Source organism: Danio rerio, chromosome 5, assembly GCF_052040795.2.
Source record: "Danio rerio strain M-AB ecotype USA chromosome 5, GRCz13ab, whole genome shotgun sequence".
Lineage (NCBI taxonomy): Eukaryota > Metazoa > Chordata > Actinopteri > Cypriniformes > Danionidae > Danio > Danio rerio.
In genome coordinates, this window is record NC_141025.1 from 40,784,690 (window position 1) to 40,810,646 (window position 25,957).

Here is a 25,957-nt window from a genome sequence, read left to right on the forward strand (position 1 = left end):
ACACTTTTCATTTGCATTTCATTTCATTCAAAAGGAGGAAAACTGTTTTTCCAAACTATGTACACACATTAGGAACAGTTAAATGTAATTTGTACGAATTATGTGTACTACAGCTACAAGTATAATATGATAAAAAGGTTACAAATATAAAATGGCAATTTACCCAATAATGCCCTAGCGGTGAATAGAAGCATATGCATTTTTCTTTTTTGGTGCAGGGAAAACCATCCAACCATTTTATACAAAGTACAATGATGAGTATGTGAACATGCATTCATCACAAATTGTATTGATACATCTCAACCTATCACTGAAAGGAAACATCTTTGGATAATCCTTTTTCTTGCCCTTCTTAATAAGAAAAGGAAAACCCAATTTAGGCCTGAGCTTCTTTTCGAGATTTTCAAAACCCAACTGTTAATCAAGCCATACACCCGAACATTTATAACAGTTTACTCTTTAAATACAGTCTTCCACCAGGGTTAAGATTGGTGAAACCTTAATTTTTGTATGACTGTGATTAAAAACCACATATTTAGTTTATTTTTTTTATTTTTTTTTTTGCATTAGACACACATACACACACACACACACACACACACACACACATACAAAAACTTTGGACAAGATCCTTTTTTGCTTGTTGCTTATCACATAGCATCTGATTGTAGCATTGCTCTGAATTACCTCTTGAATTACTGCAGATGTGATTGCCAAATGACCAAACCCCGGTTTTGGTCATGCAATCACTAATGTTTATACTCTTGTGATTATTCTCACCACCACATGTTACGACTGTGTGGTCAAACCTTAAATAGAGACACATGATTTCGATGATTTCGTCTTTTTTGCATCTGATTAATATTGATATCAGCAGTGAATTATCCGATTAGCCACAGCTACAGTCGCACCAGGCATTTACGTATAATCAACAACAGTGGAATATCCAATAAAGCTTTTGTCTGCTGGGCTTAGTTTTAGCTCTTAATGAGACCATTGTTTTGTTATCTTTTAGCTATTTCCTGTCTGTGTACTGTTTGTCATGTAAATAGCATTTTAGTTGAGAGGTCCCAGCAGGCTCTGGTCTTCTTTGAAAAACACTTTTATTATGAGCTGTTACAGTGGTTAGTGACTTTGCGGAGGTAAGTATGAGTTCACCTTTTCCCCTTGCCTTCTTTTACCTAGGGCTCTAAGGCCTGTGATGTTTCATGGATCATGATGGGACTTCCAGTGCAGAGGTGGAAGTGTTTTTCACATTATATACTGTAGCCCTCCGCCATAAAGATACTAGACAATCATGTGCTTTGTAGTTTGGCCTCCTCACAAATGCCGGATGTATATGATGGATTCTGCAGTGACCTGGAGGTATTATGTTAAACACATGTTAATAGCTTTGTCAGTGCAGAGACATTGAACAGGACCTGCGTTAATGTGTAGAGGATTTTCCAAAAAGACTCTCAAATTAGTGGAGGAAGGAGATGGGAACCGATGAGAAATGACTCTTCTGCATTATGCTGAAAACAAAATGAAGGCCCAAATATACTCACAGCTGGGGTTTTTTCATTCACTGTTTATTGACCTTATTTTATTTTATTTCATATAGGAGCCACTGGAACTCACTTCCATTAATTTTTAACCATTAAATCAGTTATCTGTGCCGATAGATGTTGTTAAATGGTATTTACTTATTGTATTATTTTTATTTATTCTGTATAGTCCTAAACACAGTTGTTGTAGCATGTAGTTTGACCATATTCCTACTCATTACCCCACTGGAAAAGTTAAATTACACCAATATCCGTCTGAAATAATTGCACAATAAATATATATATACATCATTGGTTAAATATCAACAGTAGGACAATGGGAATGAACTAAAAGTCTTTAGAATAAGAAAAACAAAGGGTATTTCTGTACAGGTATGTACCGACCAGGTTTTTTTTACCCTCGAGTCTAAGTCATATGATTTTGAGTAACTGATACCGAATCCTGGTCCAATACTTTTACAATACATAAAAAAAGAATAAAGAACACCTAAGAAACGGAACCAGGATGTTCCTTATTTTTAATTAATTCACCTTATTTTAACATTCAACAACTCTGTTGGCAAACAGAGCACTTCAGTGAAGTGAATATATAAAAATCCTATATAAAAACAATTAGGACCTCAACTTACATACATAACAACATACATACTCATGCTTTCCGCGTCAAGCTGATTCCCTGTTCTACTTTGCCAGCATTTAACCAGCATCCCTGCAACAAAATGATGTCATGCCACACGCATTGCTATTTCTATGTGTCAAGAAAGAGGTGTAAGCCTGAGCCACTGCATAACTGTAGATGTGTTAAAATAATGAGAATATATTTATATATATATATATATATATATATATATATATATATATATATATATATATATATATATATATATATATATATATATATATTCTCATTATTTTAACACATCTATAGTTATGCATATATATATATATATATATATATATATATATATATATATATGGCAAAGCAGTGGGGCAGGACATCTCTATCTCTGTATGTTGTCTAAATTAAACACAAATCCATTTATTGGGGAAAAAAAAAAACTATTCAGACTGACCATTAGGCATTTCATACAGCTTTCTAAAAAACTGGAATCTTAAGTAAATGACCAGCGAATATTAAACCGAATATTTTTTTTTTACGATGCAATACATCACAGTAACCACAGTGCATTATGCTGCAACATAACATAAGTTCATTTGGTTCCTGGAGTTTTTTTAATTAATTTGTATTCATATAATGATTCACAAGCACTAATTTGGTGAATCACACTAGTCTGACAGTTTTTTTTTTACATTCAGTATTTTTATTCACAAATGCAATGCAGTTGCATTGTAGAGCCCTGCAAAAGCATTTAACTAAAATGACAGTGGTAAGAAAACAGCAAATAAGAAAGCAATTTCTGAAAGCAATATGAATGTTTGTAAAATAATATGACACTATAAACAGGAGATTGCTTTAAAGCAAGCAGTTTTACAAAATTAAAGCAGCACTATGTAAGGTTTCAATGTTAATATAATAATTCAAAAATGATCTCAGTGGTGGAATAACTTTAATACAGATGACTTATGCTGCTGTCGCTGTCAGCTCTGCCTACTGTCAACTGAAATCACACCTGCAACTTTGTAGGTTTTTTTTAATTGTGGAGAAACCATAAATAAACCATGCGATGATATTTGTGGAACATAGTATTTGTAACTTTGTTTCGCCTCAGTTTGTTCATACTCGTCGATTCTTGAAAATACTTGTATGAATACTTGTTTTTTTACTAAATGTAACACAGTATTTGGGTGGCATGGTGGCTCAGTGGTTAGCACTTTCACCTCACAGTGAGAAGGTTGCTGGTTTGAGTCCTGGCTGGGGCAGTTGGCAATTTTGTGTGAAGTTTGCATGTTCTTCCTGGTTTCTTCCAGGTGGTCCAGTTTCCTTGACAGTCCAAAGACATGCACTATAGATAAATTGAATGAACTAAATTGGCAGTAGTGTATGAGTGCATGTGTGAATGTGAGGGTGAATGAGTGTTTCCCAGTACTGGGCTTTGGCTGGAAATGCATCCACTGTGAAAAACATGACACATGATATGCATTACAGCTTGCTCAATAATGTTTGCGATTTTAATAACAATCAATTTACCAGCACTATTGACTACATTCTGATTATGCACATCACTATCAGTGCTTTTAAAGGATCCTTTAACCAGAATGTTTCGTCTGGCTTAAAAACTTTGCATGCATTTGATCGATTTAATATTATAAAATATCAAACACGTTGGAAATGATCAAGGGACCTCCCAATTTGTAAGAGAACTGATCTGGAGGAGCAAGACCCCGTCAGTAAACACCTTACAAAATATTCTGTGTTAAAGACTGGAATAGACCAAGGTCCTGAAAAAGATTTTTGTTTTGTCTTGTTTGATCCTTGGCAGAGGAAAATTTGTAATAAATTGTCCTAAACACTTGTAGAGAGTCTGGCTTTAGAAGTGTTTCACATTTTGATGCTTCTATATCTGTAGCAGCTGCTAGAATTAAGATTGACAGAAAGACTGCGGACAATTACTAAATGCATCAAAAGACATAAGGAAGACAGCTCGATTCCAACTGGTCAGAACATTTTGTAAGATACAGTCCTTATGTTTTCTTAGTCTGTCTGTGGTTAATAGCCACTTCTGCATGCTGTATGATTAGAAGGTCTTGCAGACTGATGAGGTTAGAACCACAAGCCTAACATGTGCAAAGCAGATTAATCTAATGGGCCACAGTGCTTGTGATGGAGGAATCCTGCTGAATGTCAGAGTGAGATGAAACGACTCATTTCAAGCAACACGAACATATTTAGATGTCCCCGAAATACATTTTCCTACACTTTTCCTTTTTCCTTGCGTGCAGAGGATATACTTTACTAACATTATGCTTGTGTTTGACATTTACAAGTTTTAACAGGAAACTTGGCTAAATTGAGTAAACCTGTTCAGCTTGGGTCAGATATTAATCTGTAAAATTAATAGTTATGTTATGACGAATCAAATTAGTCTTTTTATCGTTCAATCTGTCTTGACAGCAAGGGTTAAAATGTAACTTTTGACAGACCCTCAATGATATTAAATATATACTGAGTGTAATTTAAAGACACTGCATGTTTCATTCACAGACCTGCCCCTACCACAACCGTCAGCGGTTAACAATGAGAGGCCTCTGTAAAACTGAATGTATAGTATGTGTAACTGATACATTTGACTCAATATAATCAGAGGTGACAGAGAATTTCTTTAAAAAAATGAGTTAAGTAAATTGTCATGCTGGGTGGAATTTCCTTCGTCGTTCGACGGCCCAAAATAATATTTTCCATAAGATTCTTTTTCTCCAAGTGCCCTCAGGAAAAATATTTCACGAACTGTACCTGCTGATTTTTAGAAATCACTATATTGAAAGCTGCCATCTGCCAGGCCAGTGAAGGATATACTGTTTCTTTATTGAGCAAGATTTTAAGTCCAAATCCTCAACACAACATCTCTTGTTCTTGACGTGTCTTAGTCTTGGTTGAGGATATGCATATAGTACAGCTCAAACATATTTAGCACATGATGAGCAGAAGTTTACAATGCTCAGTATTGAATCTCTTTTATTAAATTCCAAGCGTTAAGGCCTGCCTGTTCTGTCAGCTGTACAAACAGATAGTAAAACTGAGCTCAAGAGCAGCAAGGAGATAAATCATTATTCGTAGTGTTGGTCAGTGCATAGCTGAGAGAGCACCACTGGGAACACTTTGTGTCCTGTGGTCGATAAAAAGCTTCTTATTTTGCTGGCCAGCCATACTAGTGGTCTTTAACAGTGTATGAGCATGGTAAGCACTTTTTTTTTTTTTTTTTAAGAAAGACCATTAAAATGAACTAAATTGATTTAGTAAGCTGAAGGGCAGACAAATATCTTGCTGCAATTTTCAACACTTTAGTTGCTAATTTCTTACTCAACTCCAATTGTTGTTGAGCAGTGCAATATGAGAATGATACGAGAGATTTTTATACGAGAAAATATATTTTTCCCCCCGTCAATCTGTTTGAGGTAGGAAAGCTTATTAGGAACTTGGGCCCATTCATGGCAGTGGTCATCTGTCCAAAACAAGCAGCTCCCTCTGAATATTTTTATTTACCTTATGCTTTCATGCAAGAGCAAGAGAGAAAGATATCAGTGGCCATAGCTGAATTAGCCTCTTCAAGACACACAAAGTTTTCATGATCACGTGAAATCAGATACATTCTTGATTAGTTACTTATTCAGTATAATGATATTGTGACAACAAAAAGTAGTGTTGTATATAGTATGAAATAAGTATTGATTGTAATAAAGTGCAGTATAAAACTAATCTGAAGTATTATAAATAAATCACTATGTTTTTCAATAATGCTATTATTGCAAATAATTTATTCTATATATAATGTGGGGGGAGGGGGGCATATTTACCAACCTTTACATTCACTGGCCACTTTATTAGGTACACCTAACTAGTATCAAGTTGGATCCCCTTTTGCCTTCAGAACTGCCTTCATCCTTCTTGACAAAGATTTTGGCCCATATTGACATGATAGCATCAGGCAGTTGCTGCAGATTTGTCGGCTGCAATTTCATGATGTGAATATCCCGTTAAACCACAACCCAAAGGTGCTCTATTGGATTGAGACTGTGGAGGCCATTTGAGTACAATGAACTCATTGTCATGTTGAAGAAACCAGTCTGAGATGATTCACGCTTTATTATATGGGGTGTTATCCTGCTGAAAGTAGCCATCAGAAGATGGGTATACAGTGGTAATAAAGGGATGGACACGGTCAGCAACAATGCTTAAGTAGGCTGTGGCGTTGACACAATGCTCAGTTGGTAATAATGGGCCCAAAGTGTGCCAAGAAAATATCCCCCACACCATTACACCACCACCGCCAGCCTGAACCATTGATACAAGGCAGGATGGATCCATGCTTACATGTTGTTAACTCCACATTCTGATCCTACCATCTGAATGTTGCAGCAGAAATCGAGACTCATCAGACCAGGCAATGTTTTTTCAATCTCCTATTGTCCAATTTTGGTGAGCCTCTGCGAACTGTGGCCTCAGTTTCCCGTTCTTACCTGACAAGAGTGGTACCCGGTGTGGTCTTCTGGCGCTGTAGCCCATCCATCTCAAGATTGGACGTGAAATGTGTTTTGTGTTCAGAAATGCTCTTCTGCATTCTCTTTTTCAGACCATTCTCTGTAAACCCTAAATATTGTTGTGCGTGAAAATCCCAGTGGATCCGCAGTTTCTGAAATACCAGCCCATCTGGCACCAACAACCATGCCACATTCAAAGTCACTTAAATCACCTTTCTTCCCTATTCTGATGCTCAGTTTGAACTGCAGCAGATCATCTTTACTATGTCTACATGCCTAAAAGCATTGAGTTGCTGCCATGTGATTGGCTGATTAGAAATTTGTGTTACCTAACATTTGGACAGGTGTACCTAATAAAGTGGCCGGCGAGTGTATACCTGTCAGAAAATTAAATACACTTAAGCCCTAAATAATTCATACCCCTGCCAAATTCTGAGTATTTTTCTTTTATTCAACTAGCAAGTATTTTAGTTTTTCGACCGGAAATCACTTGTTTGTCACAAAAAAGACAATAAGATGATGTACAAGAGACATCCTGGAAAAAAACAAAAACATTTAAGTAACTTTAATTTGCCAGGGTTATGAATAATTTTAGGCTTGACTGTATATATAAAAAAAATCCTTATTATTTTTGCGTAGCAGACAGTAATAATTATAGTATAATATTATTATAGTATAATTTCTATAACATATCTCAAACAATAACTAAATATTGCATCTCTTTCCTTAAATTGTGTAACAGAGTTTGACTGGTTATAATAAATACACAAAGCTTAACTTTCCTTGGATTCGTCAAGTTATGGATATGCTTTCCAAATGCTGAAGCAGCCATTCTTCCTCAATTTTACCTCAGAGTCATTACAGCACATTAATTCCGTCCACTGACCAAGATAAACACTGAAACACGTAAGAAGATGAATGATAAACACCATCCAAATGATTCAAAAACACCCAAGTTTCACGTCTTGCTGCACCTGATCACGAGCTACGGCAATTGCTGTGTGAAGGCAGAGGCCACATTAATTCTCTCAAATGAGGCCTAATAAAGAGTCATGTCAGATTGATGGGGAATGTTCCATTTGGCAGCAATTGCGGGGGTAGTTCTCACTCTCCAAGCGTGACTTTTGCTGTTTCCCTAGCTACTGGATTGGGGTAACCCCTTTTACTTTCCTCCTCAACACCTGTGTTTACATTGGGGCCTCGGCCCCCGTGACCTAGCAGCAGTCCCTCGCTTACGCTGAAGATGAAGTGGGCTTCCAGCTCTCGAATATATGCTGCTCCTGCACTTTCACCACTATGCAATACCTCTAAGAGTTCCATTGTGGGCATCAGCAATAGAGAGGTATAGGTTACATTCCGCCTTCATATTAGAGTTTATTTGAACACCGAGGGGGTGAAAACAAAGACAGCCTGCACTGTATTATTGCAGTGTGAGAGTTGGAAAAGGCTTCTTTATACTGTACGTCTCTTTGTCTTTTTGTGGGACCAGCACTAGGCTGCTCAACCATAAATCATCTTTGCAGGATTTGTCTGCTCGCTGGTGATTAAAACAAAACAGAAAATCTAAATGAATGTATCAATGGCTGTCAGTTCAGTTGTTTTCATTTCTGTTCAACTTACTCTAGTACAGATTGGTTTTGGTTTAGTTCTCCTCTTAGTTTTTTGTTTGTTCAAAAAGTGTAACTCCCTCGTTGAGCAACAGGAATTTCAAATGGCTTGTTTTACTCTTTCAAATATTTTTTATTATAAAAAATTTGTGATTGATTGATTCATTTTATTTTCGGCTTTGTAATCTGGGGTCGCCAGAGCGTAATGAACTGCCAACTTATCCAGCACATTCTTTTTTATCTAGCTCATTTGTTATTTTTAGAATTTTCATTCAGCTGATGCCCTTCCAGCTGCAACCCATCACTGGGAAACACCCATTCAGTCATTCACACACATACACCACGGACAATTTAGCTTATTCAATTCACCTATACCGCATGTCTTTGGACTGTTGGGGAAACCAGAGCACCCGGAGGAAACCCACGCCAACATGAGGAGAACATGAGGAGAAAATATGTCATAATCATTAAAAATGTAACACATACATGAGTAGTAGTGAAAGAATTAAATATAATTGCTTGTAATCATAACATTTTTATGAAATGAATGCAAAGGAAAAAGCCGCAAAAAGTGTAGTACAGCAAAAGAAAAAATGTTTATTATCTCATCATCAGCGTCATGGTAGACAATGACTGTGTTTACATGGACATCAGTGGTGAGATTATTTGCCCTAATCTGAATAAGACATTACTATGATTAAGGTGTTTACATGAGTTACATGTTTGTTTCATGATCCCGTTTTACATGTTAAAGCACATAATTCAATTAACGTCATTGCATATCCGCGCTATCCACGTTTCCTCTGGAGTTTCATGTAATTTTGGACGTTTCATTTTAAATTTGTTGACTTTAACTGCAGTTTGGCACTTTCACTTTCATTTAGGAACATTTCCTGCATGCCCCTGTGACAAATTAAATATTGGATGCGAGTATGAACTGCTGGAAGAGTGTAGTTTCAATTTGATAATTAATTTGAATTTGATACTGCACAGGGGAAATAGGGGGAAAAATCTCAGCATTTTGTGATGCAGCTGTCTGTGGTACTTTGCTGACTCGACAGGAGCAGAGAATAGTGTCAAAACAGTTGTGTTTGTATAGACTATCCTGCCGCAAATAGCGGCAAAAAATCCAACATAACGGTAATAGTTTGATTAAGGTGTTTTTGTGTCTGTACTGCACTTAAATACTGCGACTAATGTTTCCACATGTCTTAATTTGATTTTTGTTTAGTTCGATTATGACCTTAATCGGATTAAATTAATCATAAATCGCTGTTTACATGGTGAACAATACTTATTCAGAGTATTGTCTTAATCATATTTAAATCAGATTATTGGTGTACATGTAAATGTACCGATTGACACGCTTGATTCTGTTTATAGAAGTTTTACATAAAATCATCTGATAAAGAAAAGTTGACTGAAAATATGATATAATGTTTATGACGCAATATCTTTGGAATAGTAAATTGTGTTTTTTGCACAATGTTTCATTGTTTTATTTATTTTCTATTTTTTATTTATTTTCTATTTTTATTTATTTTTTTATTGATAAACAAAGCTTTTGTAGTATTGATGTATATTTGTTTTTAAGTCAACTTTAAAGCCAACATTTTTTAATGGGATGGACTTAGGGTTGTCATGATACTGGAATTCAGTACCAATCAATACTGAAATAAAAAAAAAACGTTTATTTTACACTAACATTTAAGCGCTGTTGAGCACACTCTTAAACAATGCTGACTTGCAATGTTCACAGTTGCAAGTGTTCACGGGCTCAACAGAAATAATCGTGATTGGCTGTGAAGGTCATCAAATCACCGAACTCACTGGAGCATTTTAAAGCCGCAATTGATCCGGGGATCTCTCGGATATCAGCTTATAGTCAAACCAGCTGATCTTTGTGGCTTTAAAACGCTCCAGTGTCCCTGTATCTGTAAATACACTCAGTAAACAGCAGTGAGTTCAGTGAACTGATGAACTTCACGGCCAATTATTTCTGTTAAGCATGTGAACACAATGGCAAATCAGCAGTGTTTAAGAACAGGCTCAACAATGCTAAAATGTTAGCAGAAAATGGACGTTTTTAAAATTTCTGTATCAGTTGGTACAGAATTCCAGTATCGTGACAACACTAGAGATGGAATACAGCAAAACCTTTTAATTTAGCCTCTAGATTTTGTTTTGGTTTGTTCTGTTTAATTTTAGGTAAATTATCAGTCTTCCTTTCACAAACATACTGTAATATGTAAATATATGAGTCAATCTACAATTTGCCAGCATGTTATCTAAAGTTAATTTCTGAGAAGATATTCAGAGAATTGTGTTATCATACAATCTTACAGAAACGAGGTGCTAAGGTATGGATTTACCTAATCCCTTTGGGCTCAGTGGTATGGTAATGTGTTTTTGTGTGTTCTAGTACCTCCTCATATATCACTTATCTGATAAGAGCTCATCCAAAAATCTGTGCAAAGCCTACAATGTTAACAATAAAACATCTTTAGTGGTCAAGGCAGAGAAATATTTGTATTAAAATAAAACTGGACTGACTAACATAATCAGATCAACTGGAGTCAGGATAGAGCTTTTTTTTTTCAGGAACTCAAATAGTCTCTGTCCTGAACATTTACATGTACAAAATGTGTTGAGAGCCTTTATAATTTAAACTAAAATGTGGAGTTGAACGAAAGAAGTGAAACCTCTCAGTTCCACGTGTGAAAACAGCATTGTTGATTTTTTTGGGTTAAAAACGGATTTTGAAACTCAAAACATCTGGAATGCCATACGTTTGAGCTAAGGGCTTTTGACGGGGCTAATAAATTTCATGACGGGGGTTGGATACTGGTATTAAACCGTAACATAGACTTTTAGAGTCCGCTTACACAAGGAACCTTTCAATTTGCAGTTATGAATTAAATCTCTCTATTCAGCAAATCTGTGTCTAAAAACTTATGAGGACTCGCAGATTCTCAAGTCGTTTCATTGTTTTTGGACTCTTTCACAGTGATGATAAAGTTGTTATATGTGCTTTTCTTCTCCTTAACTTGCCTTGTTATTGACACAGTTACACTTGAGAGCTATATATCAAGAATAAAGGCCATCTGTGCTCCATTTTGGGAAAGAATCTCTTTTATTATCCTTCACTGTGATTAATTACTTCTGTGGGCGCTTGGCTAGTCCAAATGATTCCCCTCTTTTGTGGTCACGATTTCAAGTTGACCAACTCACACGTATTCATTAACACACACACTCACACACACAGCCTTGCTGAATGCTTTACAGTCAAAAACAGCCATTTGGTTATGATATACATAACTTTTTGATGCTTCGGTAGAACAAACGCACCACAAAGAACTTACCTTTCTCACTCCTGTGCGGAAACACATGCACACATTTGACACACATTGCACCCTGTCTTTGACTTGATGTCGACCAGCTGAGTGTCATGCCTTATGTCCGAAACACCCTTAAATTGAATGTAAATAACCAAACCCTCTGTGTGCATCAACACCATATTTCAAGGGCACTTAGGCTTGCTCTCTAAGGGCCATTTATCTTAGTCCAATAAAAATGGGGGGCTTGGTTTCTTTGCGACTGTGCGTTTAGGTTGCTGAAGCCAAAAGAAACCATTCTCCCCCAAAGACAAAATTCTGGCAGTTTAAACATGTGCAATAGAGAGACACAATATATTTTATTTCAACTCAATCTCACAGCAATTCGTAACTTTTTGATTTAGTGGCTAATTCGTATGAATTCATACAATCTAATTTGTACTATTTAGTATGATTTGCCCATCACGGTTGGGGTTAGGGGTGGGGTTGGGTGCCACGCCTCCTTTTTAAAACCATACATTTTCGTACGACTAAACTCATACGAATTCGTACGAATTAGCCACTAAAGTGACAAAACGTAAAATACTTATATTTCCTTGTGAGATCTGTCTATTTTGACTAAGCAGAATTATTTTACATTATTTTGTGCATAAATCTGCGCTGTTCAGATGTAGTCGGAAACACAATTACATAAAAATAATACTTGCTGATTGTTAATTGTTTTATGTTCAATTAAATTTGTTAAATTTAAATAAAAAAAATAATAATTAAATAATCAGTTAACTTAATGTGTATATGTTTTCTCAACACAAATCAATTATGTGGAACCCAGCATTTTTTATTGTGTTGATGCTAAGATTCAAGCTCTGCCTCTGTCGCAACCACACATGCCACTTCAATATGAATATTAAAAGTTAAGCGGATGTAAGGAACCCAGTGTGGTAAATTTCGTTGGATGTAATTTGTTTTCTCAGAAACGTTTTAATTATGCCTGGCATCTGGCAAAAGTTTATCTGTGTACTTTCCAATTAGCTATGTAGAAATGTTATTGAGACACATCTGTTTGACAGTCACATTCAGTCCAAATATTACACAGCTGCGAGTATCTTTTCATCTTAAGTACTAAAGCTGTGGAAATCTCTAGTCTTTCAAGAGTGAAAATAGAGTCGAAAACACAAAAGAAGATATTCTGAAGAATGTTGGGAACCGGTAATGATTGACATCATTCGTTCATTCATTTTCCTTCGGCTTTGGTCTCTATTTCAGAGGTCGCCACAGCGTATTGAACCGCCAATTAATCCAGCATATGTTCAACACAGCTGTTGCCCTTCCAGCCACAACTCAGTACTGGGAAACACCCATACACACTCAGTCACACACATACACAACGGCAATTTTTTTAAATGTTTACTTAATTCACCTATAGCGCATGTCTTTGGATTGTGAGGGAAACTGGATCACCCGGAGGAAACCTACACGAACACGGGGAGAACATGCAAACTCCACACAGAAGCGCCAACTAGCGCAGCCGGGACTCAAAACAGCGACCTTCTTGCTGTCAGGCAAGCCACTGTGCTGCATGATAGACATCCATATTAGGTATAATAATAATAATAATAATAATAAATAAATAAATAAATAAATATATATATATATATATATATATATATATATATATATATATATATATATATATTAGTGCTGTCAATCGATGAAAAAAATTAACTAATTAATCGCACTTTAAATTTTTTTTTAATCGTGATTAATCGCGATTAATATCATTTAAAAGACTGAAACTTGTAATGTAGGCTATTCAAATGTAAAATTAATGTAAACGCAAGACAAATACTATTTAAATTTAAAATATAATTAATTATTAGAATTTTTGTTTAACTTGTAACACAGATTTCTTCCTGTAAACAACATATCCACAATAAACCATCAAGATCCTGGCTTGTCAGCCATATTTAGTACAGAATTAAAAAACAGGCATGTTAGTGCCATTTGAATTTCTAAACAATTAATGCCAATAAAGAAAACCTTTATTTCCATGTTGGATTCTAAGTGGACTGCAAAACAAATTCCAATATACAAGTATTACAGATATGGAAAATTATAATAATAATAATAAAGTATTAAAAATCTGTGCATGCCCTTAAATAGGTTTACCAACTCCCATTCTATAAAAGCACAAAAGCCATATATAGGAAATAACGAGAGTTGACAAATTAAAAAATTTATTATTATAATAAAATTATAATCCACACTGTAGATGTGTGCCTGTGTGTTTTGAGGGAGCCTAATAAATGATGAACATGACAAAAACTGCCAGCTGACGCACAGATTTAATGTTGATTAATAAAATAAAGATAAATAATTAAAGCAATGTATCAGAGACCCTAGAAAAATGTTTAACTCAACAATGAAACATTAAACTTAGCTAAAAGATTTTACATTGTCAGTGTCAAATTAATTTAAACAATTAAAAAATGCAACAAATATTTGTTTGGGCAGAACTACAAAACTAAATGTAAAAAAGTTGCTTAAGTTGCACACTAGTTTGGTCATGTATAAATATCATTATATTAACCATATTGTATAAATATTATTGTCACTATAAGCCTACATCATGCTGACGATCAAAAAAACAATGTCATGATATCTCATGCGATTGTCTTCTGACCGAGTGCATCTTAAAATGCATGACTAACACTTCTTTTAGAGCTTGAGAGGCAGACATTCTTTATAATTGGTAAAATAAAGACTTGCAGGTTAAGGAAACAGCATAGGAGGGAGTTGCCACAAGCCAAGGTGCAGATTTAAAGTAAAAAAAAAAGTATATTTATATGGACAGATAGGTAACTAGATAGAACAGACGGGAATATATTGATCTGTGCCCCGCTGCAGAGTGCAGACACAAAAGCTTGCTCTCCCGCGGCACGAACCCGCGCGACGAGTAAGAAACAGGCGTGACTCTCGGCTATTTTGACAAATACACACCCACGTTACACATTGCCTAACATGGAAGTTCTGTGATTTGGTCAGCCCAATGTCAATAAAGAAAAGAACCAATGGGCTGCAGATTATGTTACACGGCCGCTCTGTCCGGGAAAGAAATATCTTAATTTCAGAGCTTGACAGCTCACACAGCACCGTCAATCACTGAGGCAGAAAGACATGACAGTCTGCTGAGTGTTATATGGGCCAATCAGATCATAAAAAGATGATCAGCCTGGCCCAAAAAGTACGTCGACCCAGCGGGAAACTGCTCGGCATCTGCCCCTGTCCACAAGAGGAAAAAAATAAAATAAAATAAAAAATGTGTTAATTGCGTTAATTTTTTTAACGCGTTAATTATTTCAAATTAATTGCATGCGTTAACGCGTTAATTTTGACAGCGCTAATATATATATATATATATATATATATATATATATATATATATATATATATATATATATATATATATATATATATATATATATATATAAAATGGAATAGTGTTGCACGATATACGATATATACGATACTAAAAAGGTATCATGATATCCTGGCTCTCACAACGAAATGATTCTGCAATTTTTTAGTACCGGTGCTTTTGCGTGACAGCTGTAGTTCCTATTGCTCATCAATAGGGGACAGTGTGCTGCTTCAACAGCACAACCCCCACTTTATTACAGCTGACAGCAAACACTAGCTATGTTTCCTTCCAAAGATGCTAATTAAATGTACGCGCAAAACTGGAATATCGCATAAAAGACATGCAAATAAAGCAGCGTTTAACAGCATCTAACAAATCAAAGGGAACAAAAACGTCAGTTTCTGATTAACTGGCGCCAAGTATCAACAATAAAAATGGAATTTGCTGAGGTAGGAGAAGCTGCATGAATCTTTTCTTCATTTAATAAATGACTTGCATCTCAGATGCAATATGTGGGGGCGTTTGAAGGTGTGACAGACAGAGCGCAGACTATCTTGGCACTTTTGGAGGTCAATAATAATATGATAACACCAATACTAAAATGGTTACGCATTTTAGAATGACTAAAAAAACATTTCAGATGTTTTACAGTGTGCTTAGCATGCTGGTTTGTTCACTCACACACATTTTTATCATCACATGATCTCCTACAACAAAATCACATGACAATAAAAAGTTTATCCTACTCAGTTATGTGCATGTTTTTTAAGCGCATTTTCAAAATGTATGCACATCTTGGCATTTCCATCAACCAAATTTTTTTTGCGCATGTCCAAAATACGCATAAAAATAGGAGGATGGAAACATAGCTACTGGTTGTTTATTAATAAATAACATTTTTAAAGAAAAGAAATTTGGTGTATTGTCAATTTAGTATCGGTATTGGGCTATTTAATTTAGGTGTGGTATCAAGTCAAAATTTTGGTATCTTGACAACAGTAGAATACTCTGCCTATTTAGAGTGTTACTTTCTTTTTTTGTTGAATCAATTTCTAAATATAAACTGTTAGCAGTAGAGATATAAGATAGCAGAAAGATATAAGCAATGAGAACTTTGCCAAAAAAACAAAAAAAAAAACAAAGCCAAACCATACATTTTTACATTTTCAAAATACTTAATTGTCTGTGATTTATGAGCTGTTTTCCTCATAGGCACCAAAACATGTTTTCACAAGATCATCATTTACTGGTATTTCTATAATTGTGAGGATATTTGGGACACTAACTGACTACACATTTTACAAGACAATACAGGATCTATTACGTAACACATTTTCCACCATCCCTGCTCTCATCATGTGATCTGTGAAATGTAAAAACCATACAGTGGAGGTGAATGTGACAACTCCCATGATTCCATACGCCTTTACAACATCTTCAAGCACTTATAGTTTTGAATAAGAGACTTCTTGCAGAGAAAACGCACTGTTCTTTTAATGTCGTGAGCTAACAATGAACAACATTTTTAATGTAGTTACAAATTAAAACAAGTGTTTTGCTTATGAACTAAAAAATTGTGAACTAAAGTTTATTCAAACATTAAATTAAATGAATAAACATCGAAGTATTATTGTTAGTTCATTATACCTAATGCATAAACTAACATCAAAACTTCAATCTTACTGAAGTCAACACTGCTATATCTTCATATGCGTGTGAATACATGAAGTTCTAATAGAATAAGATAGACATTAGATGATGGACATGTCCTTTTAGGCCTATAATTGTTGCTGTAAAATTTAACAGTGCTTTTTATAGCCGTCCGCTAAATGATGCAGGAATAATCGGAAATACTTCTGCTGGGCCATCAGTCTGAAGTGAACAATGAGATCAGTTTGGCTTGAGTTATACCCTGAAGTGCTCCAAATTTCTTCCCATTACTTCTTATAAAATGAGAGCCCACACGAATACACTCCTATTGCTGTCAGTCACAGATGAAGCATTCTGTTTGCATAATTATTACACTTGCTCATGGTACTGCTATTCCAACCATTGTCCTCCTAATTCAACACAGCCCGGATTGTTGATGCAAGGTGACATGTTAGCATATACTTGGTAGGTAACATCATCCATATGTGTTGAGGAATGGATGCGTGAAAACTTGGACAACCCTGTGGATTGCATTCTTTAAATAGATAGCCAGTGAAGTTATTCCTGAGATGTACTCAAACAGGCTGGGCATATTCTAACACTTCTGCTTGTTGATACCAGACTATTATTTTGAGAAGAACTCACTTGGGTGGTCATGTAATCATGTCTATTGAACATTTTCAAGCTATGCTGCAGTCTTAAAAGGAAGTAAGATTTAAAGTGTTCAGTTGTGTGAAGAATGATCAGGTAAAACACTCTAATGGGGTTTTTAAGGGTCTGATGTTTTTTTTTTAATAAACATAGGCTCATTCTGAAAATATATCCCTATATATATTTCTGGAGATCACGAAATATGTAGCCAGAGGTACACATGTATGCATTTGATTTTAAAAATGAATGCTATGGGGCGGTATGATGCTGTTCCTTTTCATGCTTACCAGCTGACCGCTTACCTCTGTATGGACAGCTTTCCCCAGTTTGTCCAGTAGCTAGCCACATATGGCAGCGGACTTGTGTCGTAGAGCAGAGTTGACCGCAAGGACAGGGTTCAAGTTTGGTAAAGAACGGTTCCAGAAAGCTGGAACAAAAACTAGTCAGTCTAGGGCCATATATACTTGCAAAATAAGGGAAAGTTTTGCAAACAAAAAATAAAGTATTGAGCAAAAAAATAAATAAATAAATGCAAATCACAAACAAAACAAAAAAATCGCTTAGCAAAAATTTATTTTTGAGAAATAAAAACTAAATTTGCTGATAAAAATAAAGAACAGCAAAGGGAAAATTAAGTTTTGACAAATAAAAATGAAATTTCCAAACAAAAAAGAACTGCAAATAAAAATCAAGCAGTGCAAAAAAATCTAAAATTTACCAATTTCAAACACATTTTTATAGCATTGCCTTTTTCAAAACCCGTCTCTTGTAATTCTCATTTTGATTTGCCTAGTCAACCGTGAGTTTGTGATGCTGTTTTCACTTTGCACTTCACAATTCTGTGCGTTTCAATTTGAGGCCCTGATTTGACAAGGGGGCGGGGTCAAGGGAACTTGGGCATTTATGGCAGCCATTTTTATTTCTCAAAAATTTATTTTCGCTTTTCGACTTTTGGAAATTTGCTTTTATTCATTTATTTTTGCTTAATACTGTATTTTTGTTTACAATTTTTTTTATTTTGCAATATAAAAGAGACTATTAATTAATTTAAAAAATGAATGTACAAATTGCAGTATATATGACCCTAGACTCCATAAAAAAAACACACGACAAAAAATAAAATAAGCAAGTAAATAACAGGGGGAGAATGTGGTAAATTCTGAAAATGTGGTAAAAAAAAAATTTTAAAAATCAGGCTGCCGCAAGGGCTTTTCTTTTTCTGGATTGCTTTTGAAAACATTGTCAGTTGTGTTTAGGTAAGTGGGTGGTCACTCATCTATCTGTGCTTTAGAAAACACTATCGGTTGGGTTTAGGGAAGGAGTAGGGTGGGTCAGTCAGTTGACAGCAACCTCAGGTGGATATATGCAGGAGCGGACTCGTATAGCACTCGCAAGAGAAAGTTGAGATCTCAAAAAGCATTCACCGTGGCCTCTTGAGGAAAAACAAAAACTGAAAAAAAAAAAAAAAAAAAAAAAAAACGCTCTCCAGAAATGTATTTAGGGGTATTTATTTAGAATGAGCCTGGGTTGGTTTTAATCCAACTTCTGGTTAAAAATGAACTAGTCTAACTGTTGGATTAAACAATTGTAAAATTTAACCCAACATTTTAGAATAGATTGTTTATCAACCTAACATTAAAAGATAGACAAACCTAAAATTAAGACATAAAAAAAAAACATTTAAATTACATTTTTAAGCCCAGCTGTTGGGTTTGCCTACATTTGACCCAGCGTTGGGTTTAATCAAGTTTTTTATAGTAGTTGTTGGCATGGGCTCCAGATCACTTCTGACAGTATTATGGCCCTGGTCCTGCATTCACCAAGAAACTGTAACAAAGGCTTCTCGTGCTAGTATTGCAGTGCCTGGCGTCCGGCTGCACGTTTATGAACTACAGGCAGCCAAGTAGTTGACCAAAATAAATGTCATGTGTGTGTTCCATTTACTTAGAGCTTTTCCCCCCAGTTTCTTTTCATCATCCAGAATAAACAGAGCAGGGCCCCAAGTGCATCATGGTCTGTTAAATCCTTTCTAAGCAGCCAGCCTGTTTGTAAAAGCCCCCCCACCTGCCACCCTGTAACCGGAGTATGGCCTGAGGGGAGGAGGGGTACGGGGGGCTCATAAGGATTATTATGTCTTCAGGCCAATACAGGTGCGTAACTTTTTTATTTCACAGCCGCTGTCAATGACAGATAACAAATAGGCATCATTACAGGTCACCTGCTTATGAATAAATATGAGATCATTTGTGTTTTTACTGCTCCTGTTCTTGAAGAAAAATAAAGCTTGTATGTATGACGTTAAACATCCTGTAAAGTGCTTTGAAATCTGCATTTTTTATTTGACGTTTCACAAAATCTCAACTGCCAGTCAGTACTGTTAAACTGACGCACATTAGACTCAGTCACAGTCTATAATAGTAAAACTGAGTACAACTTACCATTTCTTTGCTTTAAAAGACAGCTGTCTGCATATATCAAATAGGTCTGATTTGTTTTGGCGTCTGGGCTTGCCATAGAAAGAGGTGCTGGGTACAGTCAGTGCTTTTCAAACTGACTAAGGATCAACACATTTTTTAATTTCTAGCAGGGGGCAACAGATGAAAATTACCACTAGGTGGTAACTCAGGCTTATTTATTATTATTGATTGATGAACACTTTCCCAAAATAAAACAAAATTAAATTAAATTAAATTAAATTAAAAAAATTTCAGTTAATTCCATCTGGTAGACGGTATTCGCTTAGCAAAAAAAGGCCAAGTACAAAAAAACTTTTATTCTGCTATTGGTTTTCTAAGCAGGATCTTAAAATGAAAAGGCTTGAGATTGATTTTAAATATTTACCGCGTTATTTGTTTCCTGTTATGGCCGACGTGTGTTCAGGAATGGCGTGTGCATAAAGGCGACCTAGGCGGCCGCCTTCGGCAGCATAATATTAAGTGAACCCCCCGGTCTTCACTTTTATCAGCTACACCGACCCTGTCACTCATGGTCCTTGCTTTCATCAGCAAACCGGTCACTTTTTTTTCACTTTTGGGTTGAGGGCGGTGTGATTGTCGCTTGCCTAGAGCGCCAGTTCAGCTTGCCCCAGCCCTGCACATGTTTAACGTGCAAAGAAATTTGGATAAGACCAAGGATGTGCTTTAAGAAGTAAAGTTTCAGTACAAAACAATTAATGTCGCATTACATGGCTATTCTGCGTTTCCTCCGGAGTTTCATGCAATTTCGGGTGTTCCCTTTTTAATCTTTAGACTTTAACTGCAGTTCAACCTCCGTTACAGGTATTGTAAATACCGTCATACCGCAATATTAATTTTTTTCGATATTACCGTAGCCGCATGACTCGGTAAAACTATAGGTCTTCTGAGAAAATTTGCTCAGGCGAATGAAGCGAACGGGAGGTAACGAAAACTACAATTCCCATCAGCCCATGCTTGACCATCATCCCTTGCGGTCTGTTGTCGCTACAGATCCAGTAATGTGGAAATGGAGTGTGCTGCTAGAAGCGGGCATCAAAAAGAGCTGGAAAACTCTAAAGCGGGTGTTGTCGCCGCGCGTGTACTGAATAGCGGTGTTGTCGCGCGAGTTCTTATCAGCTGTGTTGTCGCGCGCGTACTGAATAGCGGTGTTGTCGCGCGAGTTCTTATCAGCTGTGTTGTCGCGCGCGTACTGAATAGCGGTGTTGTCAGCACACTGTTTAGATTGATGCAGACATGAGACCTCTATCTCACTCATGGTTTGTCCTCTCAAGTGGGGAAAAGACAATGCACAACGTTACCTACTGCTGTCAACCTGGGCCAAGTCATATCTCTCTTGTCCCAGAAACCTCAGTCCCAAATGAGAGGGGTTTTTCTGTTGCAGGGGACATTGTAAATACCCAGAGATACCAGCTTTTACCAGATTATATTTATATGATAATTTTCCTTTAAACCCATCTCTATCTAAGTGAGTGAGTGATTAAATGTTGAATGTGATGAGTTTTCAACAATACTAAATTGAAACTTTATTTTTTTACATGGTTTAATATTTTTTTGTTATTAAAATTGAAGTTCCTGTTTCAAAGCTTACAGATAGATGGCTAATTTGTATGTCATTGACACTTTTGGCACTTTTTTGGAGTATTTTCATAAGTTTTGTTTTTTCCTGTAAATGATTCAATAAATACCGTACCGTGACATTCATACCGAGGTATTACCGAACCGTGAAATTCTGATACCGTTACATCCCTAGTTCAGCATATTTTCATTCAGGATGTTTTAATGGAATTTGATACGGCATGTCGAACGGAAAGAAAAACCTCAGCATTTCGGGATTTGCGTGATCCTTTCAGGTGATGAAAAATCGCTGTTTACATGGTAGACTCTTAATCCGTATTATCTTAATAATAAAAGCAGAGTATTGGTGTCCATGTAAATGTACTCAGTGAAAATGGCAGATGAAGTCGCAAGCTGTCAAAGACAGCCCTATTCTCTGCCTTTAAGCTGCGTCCATGAGCCCTCACATTTCATAAGTTCACTTTGCTGTGTCAACATCCTGGCTTGAAAAAATACAGCCATACTTTAAGCAAATTTGATGAACGTGATCGTGCGTGTTGATGAATCTGAAGGGATCCCTCTCTCGCTCACCGAGTCCGCTTTACTGCGCCCATTGTGTGTGTGTGTGTTTGTGTGTGTAGTTCACTTAGAATCCAACATGGAAATCATTTTTGTTTGTTCTTGGCATTGATTGTTTTGAAATTCAAATGGCATTTAATGCCTGTGCTTTTATTTCTGAAATAAATACGCCGTTTCGTGATTAATCATGATTTATTACAAAAAAGTGTGATTAATTACGTACATTTTTATAATAATTTGACAGCCCTAATATATATATATATATATATATATATATATATATATATATATTAATAATAAACACAGGTACTAATCTGTGTATTACTTATCTTTATGTATTGATGATTTGATTGCTTATTGGTAAAACAAAGACCGTGCGGGTCAGGTAGTTGAAACGGTAGACTACAAATAATTAATTGGTTAGAAATAAATAAATTATTTATAAGCCATCATCCATCGTGATTCTTCACATTAGACATTGTATGATCACAAATTGGTCAACTTCGCTGGAGAAGATGCTGGTAATAAAATATCAAGTACTGACACAAAAGATGCCTCTTTAGCTGTTTATTGTAAATGGCTAATGTTTCAGCTTCTCCATTTGAGATACGCAAGTCATTCGCAAATTTCTGCCCCTTGATGGAGTGAATTTTATTCAGAATCATGTGTTTGTAAAGATATCGAAAGTTACTTTTATTTTATGGAAAAGTGAAAAAGATACATTCACATGTGCGAATTATTAGCCCCCATGAATTATTACTCCCCTCTGTTCACTTTTTTTCCCAATTTCTGTTTAATGGAGAAAATATTTTTAACACATACTAAACATAATAGTGTTAATAACTCATTTAATTACTGCCATGATGACAGCGCATGATATTTGACTAGATATGTTTTAGGACACTTCTATACAGCTTAAAGTGACATTTAAAGACTTAACTTAGGAATTTCTCCAGAAGAAAAAACACTCTCAGACACACTGTGAAAATTTCCTTGCTCTGTTAAACATATTTGGAAAATATTTAAAAACAAAAAGAAATTCAAATGAGGGCTGAAAATTCTGACTTCAACTGTATACAATCTTGAGGGTGAGAAAAGGTTAATCCAATTTACTCTTTTTTTTATGGAAGATGCATCGAGTTTGATGAGGCATGTATTACGTCTTTCAGCGATATGAGGAGAGGGTAATCTCTGCTGCCCTTTTCACCCTCTGCTGCTCTGTGCGAACCCGAGAGGAAAAAAAGTTCTCAAATACTTGTTTACTGGCAGGCCGATGATTCTGCGGGTATACTGCAGACATTATGAAAGTTGAGCAAATTCAGGCTGAATGACAAGGCGCTATTGCTGTTACTGCACTGTGAAACGTCTGAGAGATGAATGCCAATGAGTGTTATGTCAGGTGTACAGGCTGCAGTTTGCCAGAACTTTGTTTTCATGGAAACAGGCCAAATAGCACAGAGAGAGAGAGAGAAAAGGTCTTCCTGAAATGACTGAGATAATAATTCAAGAGTGGAATTATTCAATAGCAATTCCCACTGTGATTAATTACCAGCAGTTCTAGGGTGGAGGCAGAGTGATTTATTTTTATGAAGATATCATTTTGTCGGAAATCACTCCGTGAGATTATTTTCATTTTTCAGCCAGCGCATTTCATATTTTTAATGGAACCAGATATTTAGGATATTTTCATAATCTGTATCATTGTTACAAGTCTACTTGTGGGTTTGGTGTAATTTATAGTAATTTAAGTCAGAAGGATATTTCTTTTCCAAATATTTTAATATTTTTAAGAACAAATGTTGTTGTGATTTATCTCGCTTCCAAAAAGTGATTTTACAAGGTACTTTTCCTAAAGTAAATAAAACAACTACACACAAAATCACAAGACTTTTATTTAGTGGAAAAGATTACTGCTAGGATCCATAAGCATCAAATAGAGTAAGCATCAGTGTTTGCTTGCAAGAATAAAACAACCATAAACATTTAAGCTTGATTTTTAAGAGACATTTCAAACTGTTTAAATGTTGTCTTTTCCAGGAAGCTGGCAAGTACAGGAAAGGAACTCAAAGATAACTTCCTGAGAGCCCTGGCAGAGCGGGAGGAGGCAAACCGCAGTGGGGAAATGAATGTGAGTACATTATTACAGCACTCCATTTGCTACGTAATGGGATTCCCCCCGAATATTTCTGCTATTCCTTAAGGATGGGAACACAATCCACACTGTGTCAAACTCTGTAGGGTAACCCCCCTTCTCTCTCGCACCTTGCCATATTGCCACCTCAGTCTTCTTTCCACAGAAAGAATAGAGCATGCGCACTAGTAGCCACTGGTTTGCCCTTCGGTGGCCCCCTCAACATTTGGACCTTGACATTTTATTATAAAAAGTCTATATAAGGATTTTACAAAATTATTTTACCCACTTATTGATTTTTTTTTAAATATAAAAATGTAAAAATGATAGCAAATAGATATATACCATGCCCTGTACGCCCAGCTCTCTAACTCTTCCTAGAGTACATTAAATAAATACACTAGCAAATCAATTTGTCTAACAGCAATTTTCACAGATTGTGTTTGCTTGCACATTCTTAAACTGACTATACCAAATAAGCCAGCAACATGTGTGGTCATGTTAAAGTGTTAAACCATTTTGTTTTATTGCCGTTAGGTCATAAACAACTCAAGCTTAAGGCACAGCTTTTGCCCATCGCCCTGATATTGGCATGTAAACACCTTTACATGTGTTCTGTTGGCTAACTGAGCAACACATGTGCAGTTTGTGCCATGAAAGACTTCTCGCTGCAGATATGAACACATCCAGCAATAGTGTTTTCCGGAAGGGAGGAAAAGGAAATATATCGGAAACTCCTACTCTTTTTTTTTTTCTTTTTTTTTGACCCAAGAAGTTATAAAACATATGTTCTCATTTCATTTATACAGATTGTAAGACAAGTGGTGCAGTCATAGAGACTTCAAAAAATGAGAGAAGAATGAGTTTACACAAGTTTCCCACTGACATTTTGTAAGGCTCTGGGGTTTTTTGATGCTGTGTTTAACATTACAGCTCACATGGAACAAATCTCTGACCTCTGTCTATACTATTAAAGCAATCCAACCGAATGTTTTCAACTACCTACTATACACAGCAAAATATGGGGACCCAAAACATCTCTAAGGTAGTTAATTCCGATACTTTGAAAGTGTCTCATGGGGTCCACTCCCAACAGAATTAGATCAACACTTTCAAAAGTGTTGGCACATTGACACCGACATAAGGGTTTGTTTGAACTCTGGGCAAAGTTAAAAATGTAACTATATTTAACACCGCCCAGTGTAAAATAAATTTTATGTTGGTGTTCTGTGTATTTTTTTAGATCAATATATTGTTATTTTATTCAACTCTTTTGAGTGTAAATATGGTAAAAAGGTTAAAAAAAAAAAAAAAGACTGTAAATTTGAAAACGTTTACCACTTCAACAATTCATTCAGTTTTTAAAATGCAACAATATGTCAAATATGCTTTATCATTTTTATTAGTACAGACAGTATTAACAAAATACGTATGAATGTTCCAGTCCTTTGGTCCACATATATTGTTTGAAAATAGATAAGCTCAAAACATTGCAGATGTATACACTGACACGTGTATTTTGCATTTTAGAAAGAGAACTAGGCAGAGAACTAACAAACGTTTAAATAAGTTTAATAATGAAAAACCAAATCAAACAGGTGGCAGTTCCACCAAACTGAAAGCAAAACAAGACCATGTCCTCTCTCGTCTTCCACTGCTCTCCTTCCTCCTTTTAAGATCCAGAGCTCATTTGTGAGACTTGAGACAGGTGGCGCGCACAGGTGACAATCATTAGCACTCAAGCTACCAGCCTTAAATGACCTAGAATAATAGTATTGATATATTATTTACCATATTAGATGGGCTACTATGTTAGATGTGCAATCTGACACAATAACAATGACACAA

At 35.8% G+C, this 25,957-nt stretch overlaps 1 protein-coding gene and 1 long non-coding RNA gene across 18 annotated transcripts in view; one reads left to right on the plus strand and one right to left on the minus strand.

The window, feature by feature from the left end:
• The window catches only part of LOC147844083 (uncharacterized), a 209,768-nt gene that overhangs the window by 111,447 nt on the left and 72,364 nt on the right, over positions 1 to 25,957 (minus strand). The window contains exon 2 of one of the 14 annotated variants that reach the window (XR_015491478.1): positions 25,495 to 25,870. The exons of the other annotated variants lie outside the window; for them this stretch is intronic. This is a non-coding gene — a long non-coding RNA (uncharacterized LOC147844083). Of the gene's footprint in view, positions 1 to 25,494; positions 25,871 to 25,957 lie in introns of those variants that run through there. 14 annotated transcript variants of the gene reach the window in all.
• Positions 1 to 25,957, plus strand: part of cfap299 (cilia and flagella associated protein 299) — a 101,416-nt gene that overhangs the window by 16,522 nt on the left and 58,937 nt on the right. For 3 of the 4 annotated variants that reach the window (XR_015490301.1, XR_015490302.1, NM_001115124.2), the window contains exon 3: positions 24,016 to 24,106. Coding sequence is in view for 2 of the 4 variants with exons in the window: in NM_001115124.2 (NP_001108596.2) it covers positions 24,016 to 24,106 (91 nt within the window). In the remaining 2 variants the exon portion in view is untranslated. Of the gene's footprint in view, positions 1 to 24,015; positions 24,107 to 24,646; positions 25,099 to 25,957 lie in introns of those variants that run through there. The other variant, XM_087252106.1, reaches the window with a different exon arrangement.